At 43.3% G+C, this 11157-nt stretch overlaps 1 protein-coding gene across 1 annotated transcript; it reads left to right on the top strand.

Annotated features, from left to right (window-relative positions):
• The first annotated feature begins 2632 nt into the window (after positions 1–2632).
• Positions 2633–3583, top strand: LOC102859594 (olfactory receptor 12-like). Its single transcript, XM_006893501.1, has one exon. It carries the CDS (start codon positions 2633–2635, stop codon positions 3581–3583), a length of 951 nt encoding a protein of 316 aa, XP_006893563.1.
• Positions 3584–11157: the final 7574 nt, after the last annotated feature.

Below are 11157 nucleotides of genomic sequence, written 5' to 3'. Positions count from 1 at the left end.
GTCGCACTGCCCAGCGACAGGGACCAGGTGTGGAGGAGCTGAACCTCCAGCTTCCACTGAGGACACAAAGCTTCTGGCGCCAGAGTCTGGAGCACCAGAGACAGCTGAACACCAGGTACCCCGTTGCCTCCCTTTCCTCACTCACTTCACTGGGTGGTTTGGACTGGCCATGCATGTCTTGTCATCAAAGGAGGAAGATAGGATAGCCCATCCCTTCACCTGCACCCTTTTCTGTGGGTCCAGTTGGTTCTCACTGACCAGCCCAAGGACAGCATCTTAGAGAGACCCTCTGGCCAGTCTTCGTGGCACTGCCGGACACCAGCATTTCTGCAGAGCCCACCATGCTCAGAGCTATCCTGCACACTTGGTGTGGTGACAAAGACAGGACAGGGTGGATGTTGACTGACGACATCAGGGAAGCCCTCTGTCCCACGGTGATGCTGATTCTGAAGGCAAAGGACTATAAGGAACGAATATGTCCACCTCTGCCTGTCTTTGTCCAGCCCCTCTTTGTTGGCTGTCACACTCTGTCCTAGCTAGTGATCTGTCAGACACTGGTACAGGGACAGGAGTGGGCTGACATCTGAGAGAGGGTCACTTCTTCCAGACACAGGGTCAGGGACACAGAGATAGGTCTAAGTCCTGCAGGAGAGACAGACAGACAGAGAGGTTTCTACATTCCTTCATCCTGGAGCAGGAGATGATAAGTCACCAGACACAACACTTGTGCGTGTGGTGGGCTCAGTAAACATCATGGTTGGTGGATGAGTGAATAAAGCAGGACAATCAGGGTCAGGCTCACGGGCGTGGAGGAACAGGCACAGAGGGTGCAGGGCACAGTGGGAGGCATGGACTGCCAGGGAGTGGGTGCTGTGCTCTCAGCTCTATCATCTCTTGGATTTTTCTGCAAGCTTCAGCGTAACTCAGATGCACATCAGGACTCAAAACGCACGCGCGCGTGCGCGCACACACACACACTCTAAACTTTTAGTAAGAAAAAGTTCAGTCTCAATTATCAGCACTCTAATGTTCTTTGGCTAGTTCCCAAAGCAGACCTTTGACAACAATCCTGTGATTCCAGCATCACACACCACAGATTAGCAACTGTCCTGAAGTGTCACCAACCACACCCTGCATGTTGTTTCTTCAGGTGTCTAAGCGGTGACACTCCCAGCCGGCTGGATGGACGTGATGCTCACATGCACATTTGCTGGTTTTTGCTCATGTCCTAGCCCACCCAGGACAGGGCTGCCTAGCCCACTTACCAACCCCAGCCTTTCCCCTGCCATTTATCTGTTGAAAACACTAAGTTATTTGTCTAATAGAAGTTCATAGATGTTGCTTTTGGTCAATGGATTGCTGGTGGCACAGAGATAAAAGCATTGGGTTGCTAATGAAAGGTCAGTTGTTTGAACTCACCCACCACTCTGTGGAGAGATGCTACAGTCAGCTCCCATAAACACTTGTGTCCTCAAAAGTCCTGTGGTGCAGGTCTGCTTTGTTCGATAATGTTGCTGTTAAGTACTGTCGAGTTGGAACTGACCCACAGCTGACCCTCGAGTGGGTTTTCAGAGACAGATCATTTCATGGGAGGAGACTGCCCATCTTTCTCCCGTGCGCAGCTGGTGGATTCGAACCACATGCCTTTAGGATTGCAGCACAGCTCCCTGGCACTAGGCCACCAGAGTGAGTCATAATTGACTTGATCGTGCAGATTTTTGGTCAATTGTATCTGTGTGGTCATTTCCATTTCCCTGGACAGGTGGACTGTTTCAGGTATGCGTGGCTAGATGGAAGGTTACTTTTCCCTCCTCCTCTTCTTACTGGGAATTTGTGATAGCAGGGCTGTGGACCCTTAGTATGCTGTAGCAGGACGATTGGCTCATTCTCTACTTGGGTTCTGTGTGAAATGGCTCTGTAAGACCAGGTTTGCCAGCCTGCTGCTCACTGTAGAGGACCCTGTCATCTTCTACCTACCAATGTGGGTGGCCACTGGCCGCTGCTCAGAAGGCAGCTCAGGGACAAAGTGCTGATTTGTAAATCCTCTGTTCTTTTCACACTCACTAGGAATGATAAAGAAATGCCTTTCAACAGCACACTGGTTTCTCCAAAATAGAATCCACACAAGTACGTTAGTCCATTCATTCATAAATTGGCAAACTAATCATCAAAAGTGACTAATGAGATGTTTGTGTGTTATGTTTATTCATTTTGCTTTTGGGAGGATAACATTATGGACTCACAGATTTGTATGCCTTTCTCGTACTTCAATTTGTGGTAGTGTTTATTTCTTTATCTCTACTTGATGCTGAAGTGATTTCCTCTTTGGTCAACAGAAACTCCTTTGAACTGGCTCCTGCATCATTTCAACAGGGCCTGCGAGGCTTGGGTGGTCTTTCTACCTCCTGACTTACAAGGTGGCACTCCATGCATTTCTATGACTAGCCCAGCAGAGAAAATGTCCCCTTGCAGGCCAACCTTGATTTCAGTGAGAACAGAGTGACTGTTGTCCCTTGGATGATGGGAAGTACATCAACAGGACTCGTACTCCAGGAGGGCATGTGGCAGTGGACAGTGACCTGCTCCCTCTCACCAGTCCCTCTCTGCTGCACCTGATCCATACCCTGAGGCCATGCTGACCCATGAAGATGGGAACCTCTCAGGATTGTCTGTGCAGGAGTTTGTGCTGGTGGGATTCGAGGGTGGCCTGGAGACCCAGGCCCTGCTCTTTGCTGTGTTCCTGGGCCTCTACCTGGTGACTGTGCTGGGGAACCTCACAATGATCGTGGTCATCACACTGGACGTCCGCCTCCACTCCCCTATGTACTTCTTCCTCAAGAACCTCTCCTTCCTGGACCTCTGCTACTCTTCTGTCATCGCCCCCAAGGCCCTGACCAACTTCTTCTCCTCAACCAAGATCATTAACTTTGCTAGCTGCGCCTCCCAGCTCTTCTTCTTCTCTCTGCTGGCTACCACTGAGGCCTTTCTCCTGGCAGTGATGGCCTATGACCGCTTCATGGCCATCTGCAACCCCCTGCGCTACCCAGTCACCATGTGTCCCTCAGCCTGTGCCCGTCTAGTGCTGGGCACCTACTGTGGAGGCTGCCTCAACTCCATCATACAGACCAGCCTCACCTTCCACCTCCCGTACTGCGGCTCCAACCACATCAACCACTTCTTCTGTGATGTGCCTCCCCTGCTCCGTATCGCCTGTGCCAACACAGCCCTCAATGAGCTGATCATGTTTGGAGTCTGTGGAATGATCATCGTGGGCACCACCCTGGTGGTCCTCATCTCGTATGGCTACATCATGGTGACCAGCCTGAGGATGCGCTCAGGGACTGGGAGGCACAAGGTCTTTTCCACCTGTGGTTCCCACATGACTGCTGTGTCCCTGTTCTACGGGACCGTCTTTGTGATGTATGCCCAGCCAGGGGCCGTGGAGTCCATGGAGCAGGGCAAAGTGGTCTCTGTCTTCTACACCCTGGTCATCCCAATGCTCAACCCCCTCATCTACAGCCTTCGGAACAAGGACGTGAAGGAGGCGCTGAGGAGGCTGGGCCGCAAGCACGCGGCCACCTGAAGGACAGTGGTCATGGCTGGGCAGAAGTCCACCATTTATTTTTTTTATTTCTTTCTGTCTTTATGTTCTTTTTTTATTATTATTAAATTTTATTAGTTTTAATGAACATTTACAGGGATTTTGTGTTTTCATTCAGAAGTCCACCATTTAAATCCTGCCAAGCATTTCCCAAGAGGGAGCTCTAATGGTAATGCTGTAATGTCAAAGGAACTCACTTCAAACATACCAGCTTTTCCAGGAGAGAAGGATGGACAATCTTCTGTGCAATTTACTGCCTCTGAAAACTCACAGGAGGGTCAGCTTTGAGTTGTTTCTGCCCTGATGGCACACAATAACAACAGTTTTCAAGGAAGTGTTAGAGCCATATCTATGTTTCTCAAAAGAGCATGAGGGTTCCAGTTGCTTCAAACTGTTGTTACGTAATGCTGTTGTGTATTTCATTGAACTGGAACCAGCTCACAGAGGCAGTAAATGACATGGCAGGAGATTGTCCATCTTTCTCCTGCAGAGCAGCTAGTGGATTTAAACTGAGTACCTTTGGGTTGCTGGTGTAACTCTTTACCACTAAGACACTAAAGTGGCTTGTTATATATATTTGTGTGTTCTCCATTCTTATTCTCCAGTTATTGTTTCTTTTCCATTTTTGTCATGTTATGATGCTTCATTTCCATTTTCCCACTGTTGTATAAGGTTATGCATGTTTTCATCAGTGCTTACGTGGTTGATCTGCTGAGGATTATGTTCATGGTTTACACTCTTTATATGTAATCTTCTACAAAAACATTTGTAGAGATTTCTTACATATTCTAGGTAGAGTCTTCTGTTGATTATGTGATATGAAAATATCTTCTCAGATTTTGTAACCTTCATAGTTCCCCTGTCATGGAGTCTCTCAATTCATAGAATTTGTTACATTTACTAAGGTTTTCCCATCTTTATTTCTGCACCACAAAATATCACACATACTTTTACATGGGATACTTATTATTCTAGATTAAAGATATCATTCTCCAGGTTATATCTTTGAAGTTTAACAGACATGTCATTCATATTAAGATGAACAACTCATATGCAATTAAATTTTTATGGTTGTTTGAGGTAAGGTCAAATTTTCCTTTTTTTGCTATATGGCTAATTACTGATTATTTTAAAACAACACCTTTTCAACTATGGTAAAATACTATATTTTAAGTTATGTGTTTAAGTTTATGTGGCTATAGAAAAGGTTCATGGATGGGAAGGTCTACATTTTAAAGATATTATTACAATGAATCCTTATATACAATGGTTCTCATTGCACATATGGATTGATTCTAATAATTAATATCTTTAATATGTAGGTTTTTGCAATCACTTGTTATGCATCAGAGAGTTGGACAATGACTAAGAAGGATAGAAGGAGAATTGATGCCTTTGAGCTGTGGTGCTGGAGAAGAGTATTGAAGGTACCATGGACTGCTAGGAAAACAAACAGATTCATTCTGGAGAGGGTTAAACTGGGCTGCTCCTGGAAGGCAAGGATTCTGGGGCTTCGTCTGACATATTTTGGTCATGATGTAAGGAGAGACCGGTCCTTGGAGAAGGACCTCATGCTTGGGAGAGTGGAGGGCAGGTGCAAGAGGGGAAGGCCCTCTAGGAGGTGGATTAATTCAGTGACTGGGGTAATCAGGATGGGTGTATCGGAGACAATAAGATTGGCGCAGGACAGAACAGAGTTTAGGGCTGTTGTATATAGAGTCGCTATGAGTCGCAAGCGACTTGACGGCACAGAACAACAACATGCAATGGTACTCCAATCTTGACAGGATTTTCCTAGAATTTTTTTTTATAAACAACATCCTAATTACAATAAGAAGCATCATGTCAAAGAATATTTTTAAAATGCATTTGCAATAATAACAAGTAGGAGAATGCTCTCCTGCAAAGATCAAGGCTCCTTTTAAAACGCTAGTAAATAAGTGTGATATTTCCAACAAAAAAAGAAAGAAAATAAGTTGGTGAACTTCTTTTTCAAGTTATTGTACATGGTTGTGGCTGAAGGAGACATTGAGTTGACTACAATTCATAGAAAATCTGCGAAGAACAGATCTGAGCCTTGCCCCGTCTTCACACTCTGCTGGGTTCAAACCATGTAAGTCACTGTGTCAGTCTATTTTGTTGAATGTCCTTCTCTCTCTGAACCTCCCCTTTTCCCTGTATAATATCCTCTTCCAAGGACAGCTTCTCCTAATAATACGCTCAGAATGTGTGAAAGGAAGTGTCACCACGCTTGCCTCTAGTGAGCATCCTTGCTCTACTTTCTCCAAACAGATTTGTTTGGTTTTTCCATGAGATATTCAATAATTTTCACCAACATCACATTTAAAGGCATTGGTTCTTCATCTTAAGTCTTCCTTATTCATTGTCCAACTTTCACATACATACAAAGCAATTGAAAACAGCACGGCTTGGACCAGACACACCTTGGTCTTTAAGCTGGCATCATTGGCCTTTAGCGCTGTGGAGAAGTCCTTGATGGTAAATTGTCTCTGTCAACACACCTTTTTATTTCTTTGCTATTTCCATGGGTGTTGATTGTGGTTCCAAGTAAAATAAAATCATTGACAACTACAATGTTTTTTTATCTATCATGATGTTGCCTTCTGGTCAAGTTGATGTTGTTGCTGTTGTTGTCATTGAAGGACTCATCGCAACCCGATGAGTATGAACATTGCCCTATCTTTTGCCTGCCTCATCATCTCTGAAACAATTAAACGTGTTGTGACAATCACTTTGTTGATCCATCTTGTTGGGAATCTCCCCTCTTTAGCTGACCCGCCATATTTCCAAGTATGATGTCTTTTCTCGTCCAGTTGTAAAACTTTTTCTTTTTTTCATATTGAGATGTAATCTATACTAAAGGCTACTGTAGTCGTTGATCTTCTGCAGTAAGTGCTTCAGTTCTTTCTGCAAGATTGTGTCATCTGCATTTCAAAAATTGTTGGTGAGTTTTCCTCTAACTTGATGTCACATTCTTCCTCATATAGGCCAGCTTCTTGGTGATTTGTGCATCACACAGATTGATTAGGTATGGAGAAAAGATAAAACTCTGATGCATGCCTTTCCTTATTTAAATCATGAAATGTTCTCTCATTCTGTTTTAAAAACTGCTCCTTTTTATGAACGAGTTTTACATGAGCATAGTTAAATGTTCTGGAATTCCTGTTGTTCTCAGTATTTTTCTTGTTTCTAGGTGCCATTGAGTATGACCTTATGAACGGCAGCTCTGAGCCCTGTCCTGTCCTGTGCCATTTTTATTATCTATGCCACTCTTGAGCCCATTGCTTCAGTCACTGTGTCACTCCATCTGGTGAGGGTCTTCCTTTCTTTTGTTGACCTTCCATATTTCTAAGCAGGATACCCCCTTCCAAGGAACAACCTCTCCTAATAATATGTCCAAAATATATGAGACAAAGCGTTGTCATGTTCACTTCTCAGAAGCACTTTTGGTGTTCTTTTTCCAAGACATATCTGTTTGTTTTCCTAGAAGTCCATGGGACATTCTGTACTTCTCTCCAGCATGACAATTCAAAGGCATCAATCCTTCCAGCATCCTTATTCATTGTCCAGCTCTCAGATGCACAGAAGTGATTGAAAACCCCATGGCCTGAATCAGACACACTTAGTATTAAAGCTGACATCATTGCTCCTCAGTAATTTGGAGAAGTCCCTAACAGTGAGCTTGTCCTATGCAATACATCTCCTGAACTCCTGAGTGTTGATATGAAGGATGTTAGCTGTAGATCTACATAAGGTGAAATCATTGACAATTTCAATCTTTTTCTGTCTTCATGATGTTTCTTGTAGGTACAATGGTAAGATTTCTCAATATTCTCCATAGTTATTTTGTAAATGTCTTTCCAAAATCGATAAAACACAGGCACATACTTCTGATATCCTTGCTTTTCAACCAAGATCCAACTGACATTAGCAATAATATCTTACATGCCATTACCTCTTTTGAATCCATCTTTATTTTTTTTTTAATCCATCTTTAATTTCTGGTAGTTCTTTGTATATGTATTGCCCCAGCCTTTGTTAAATAATCTTCAACAAGATTATGTTTTGGCAATTTCCACTCTCTGTCGGGTCTTCTTTTTTCAGACTGGGAACAAATATGTATTTCTCCCTGTCAGTTGACCATATAGCTGTCTTCCAGATTTCTCCATCATTGTGATGTTGCCTATTGGTCTAGAGGTAAGAATCTTTGTTTTCTTGACACCGAGATGCAATTCATATTAAAGACATCTATAGAGCTTTAGATATCTTCAATTTGGATTATTGAGTATGTATGGATTATAGGGCCACTATGCATCATAGAATCTGTTTTTATTCTCGTGTCATTGAAATGCAATCCATACTGAAGGTTGCATTCCTTGATTGTCTGCAACAATTGCGTCAAGTCTCCCTATTTTCAGCAAGCAAGGTTGTGTCATCTACATAGTGCAGGTTATTGATGAGTCTCCCTCCAATCCTGATGTCACACTCCTCACAGAGTCCAGCCTTTCAGATAACTTGCTCAGCAAACAGATTGACTAGGTATGGAGAGAGAATACAACCCTGATGCACTCCTTTCCCAATTCCAAACCATGCAGTGCTCCCCTGTTTCATTTGCATAACAGTCTCCTGGTCCAGGTATAAGTTCCGCTTGAGCACAATCAAGTGCTCTGGGTTTCCCATTCCTCTCAATGTCAGCCACAACTTGTAATGATCCACACAGTGCAATGTCTTTGTATAGTCACAAAACCCAAACATTCTTCTAGTATTCCTTACTTTCAGCCAGGATCCAGCTGACATCAGCAATGATGTCCCTGGTGCCATGGCTTCTTCTAAATCCTGCTTTTACTTCTGGCAGTTCCCTATCTATATTCCAGCAGTTTTTGAATGATCTTCAGCAATATTTTGCTTGCATGTGATATTAATGATATTGTTCTATAGTTCTATATTCAGTTGGATCACCCTTTCTTGGGAATGGGAACAAATATGGACTTCTTCCAATGCATTAGCCAGTAGCTATTCTCCAAATTTCCTGGCATAGACTGGTGAGTGCATCTGAGATTGCATCTGATAATTGAAACAAGTCAATTTATATCCCTTCGATTTCTGGATCCTTCTTTCTTTATTTTTTGCCAATGCCTTCAATGCAGCTTCTACTCCCTCCTTCTTTACCATTGGTTCCTGTTCATATGGTACTTTCTGAAACTTTTCATTGTCAATTCTTTCTGGTACAGTGTCTCTGTGTATTTCCTCTATGTTCTTTTGATTCTTTCTGGGTCATTCAATATATTGTCCATAGCATCTTTCCAACAATGATTCTTACCCACTGGACTGATAGGCAGCACCATGATGGATGGAGAGGAGACTGAAACGGCAAACAGCTTCATCTTGCTTGGATCCACAATTAACACCACTGGTACAAGCAATCAGGAAATAAGGAGATATACTGCAATGGGAAAATCCTCTCCAAATTATTGAGGAAGAATGATGTCTGTTTGAGAAAGGTGCATCTGATTCAGGCCATGGTCTTTCCAATTACTAGCTCTGCATTCGAGACCTGGACAATGAATAAAGATGACAGAAAAAGAATTGATGCCTTTGAGCTGTGGTGTTGGAGAGGAGCACTGAACATTCCATGGACGGCCAAGAAAATGAATAGATATGTCTTGCAGAGGGTGCAGCTGGAGTGTTCTTTGATGGCAGGAATGATGAAGCTTCACCTCACATATTTTGGGTATATTGCTAGAAGGGGATATTCCTTGGAGAGGAACATGATGTGGGGAAAGGTGGAGGGTCAGTGAAGGAGAGGAAGACCCTCAATCAGGTGGATTGACAAGGTGACTCCCACAGTGGGCTCTTGTGTGTCAGGAAGCGTGAAGATAGCACAGGATAAAACAGGGTTCAGACCTTTTGTTCATCGGGTTGCTATGAGTCATTCTCTACTCAACAGCACCTAACAACAACAAGTCATATGCACATAACAACAACAACATGTTTTTTAAAAATGTATTTATCTTTCTGTTTCCTTAAATTCTCCATAAGACTTGGTCTTGGGTTTTATTAAGTGTCTGACATGGTTTCATGAATAATATTCAAGAGTTACCAGACCCACGTATGGCCAGATTTCCAATGTCTTTGAACTAACAGAAGTTTTTCTGGAACAAATTATAGGCATTGTACAACTTATAGATTTACAAATGCTCCTCCATGCCACATCCAGGTCATTTCAGTGCAAACTCTGGTGTTCACATATTACTGAGTTACAGTCCAAAGGGCTGAGTGCTGCTAACTGTAAGGTGACTGGTGTGACTTCACCAGGCACTCCATGAGAAAAGACAGGCAGTCTCTTCCCATGAAGATTTACGGCCTTGGAAATCCAATGGAGGTGTGCTGTGCATCCGAATCCATGGAAATGCATCCGGGTTCACCATTCAAAGAAGTGTGGTCAAAAGGACCTGGCCATCAGAAACAGACTACAATATCTTTTCATAATCCAGGAAATTTGGTAGCCTAGCAGGTAAGAGGTCATGCTGCCAATCTAAAGACAAGTGGTTCAAATCCACCAGCTGCTCAGCAAGAATATGGGCAATCTCCTGTGTGTTTTTAAGCCTCTGAAAATCCACTGGTGGTCAGTTCTGACTTAATACCATGAATGAGTTGGTTTAGTCAGAAACTCTAGTGGTGCAGTGGTTAAATAATTTCACTCCTATGCTCGCTTAAGCATGAACTAAAAACTGGAATGATACAGAGAAGATTAGCATGGCCCCTGTGCAAGGATGACACGCAAATTCATGAAGTGTTGCATATTTTAAAAAGGGAAAAAAATCACTCCTAATAAGAAGGTCAGCAGGCAGAGCCCACCATCTGCTCCCTTAGAGAAATAATGGACAGTCTGTCTGCATAGAAATCCAGCCTTGGAGATTCTGTGGGCAGTTTGCTCTGAGCCAGAACTCACTCCATAGCATGTTTGGGAGTATTTTTTAGTCAGGAGTTATAACAGTGCAATGCTTAAAGCACTCATCTGTTAACCGAAAGATCAGCAGTTCAAACCCACTTGCTACTCTCAGGGAGGCAGTGTGTTCTTGTAAAGGTCACAGTCAAGAGACCCTGGGGTGGTGTCCAGTCCTGCCTTAGAGACCCTGGGGTGGTGTCCTGTCCTGTCACTCAGGGTCCTGTCATACACTGATGATGACAGGTTCCCCATAGACTGGGTAGGACTCCATGCTCAGATCTCTGCTTTATTTATTCTATTTTTATAGCCACTCTCAAAAGTAGGCATTCTATAATTAATTCTTTTTAAAATTTCATTTCTTGTGCAGGTACAATTTACCTATGTTGCTGTTGTTACATGCTATCTTGTTGTGTGCAACTCATAGGAATTCTATGTACAATAGCTCTGAGCCCTGTCCTATCTGGAGCCAGTCTCATTGTCTCTGAAACATCTACCCTCATTGCCACAGTCACTATGTCAATCCGACTCATTCAGGGTCTTCCTTTCCTGCACTGTTCCTCCACTCTTTCAAGTTATGATGTCCTTC

This window comes from Elephantulus edwardii, unplaced genomic scaffold (genome assembly GCF_000299155.1).
Source record: "Elephantulus edwardii isolate Elephantulus edwardi_28Jun2011 unplaced genomic scaffold, EleEdw1.0 scaffold00127, whole genome shotgun sequence".
Taxonomy (NCBI): Eukaryota; Metazoa; Chordata; class Mammalia; order Macroscelidea; family Macroscelididae; genus Elephantulus; species Elephantulus edwardii.
The sequence above is the reverse complement of the archived record's forward strand: the minus strand, read 5'-3'. Positions and strand labels throughout refer to the sequence as shown.

What these genes read in the sequence shown, in the direction of transcription:
- LOC102859594 (XM_006893501.1), top strand. Translation starts at nt 2,633, where the DNA reads ATGCTGACCCATGAAGATGGGAACCTCTCAGGATTGTCTGTGCAGGAG.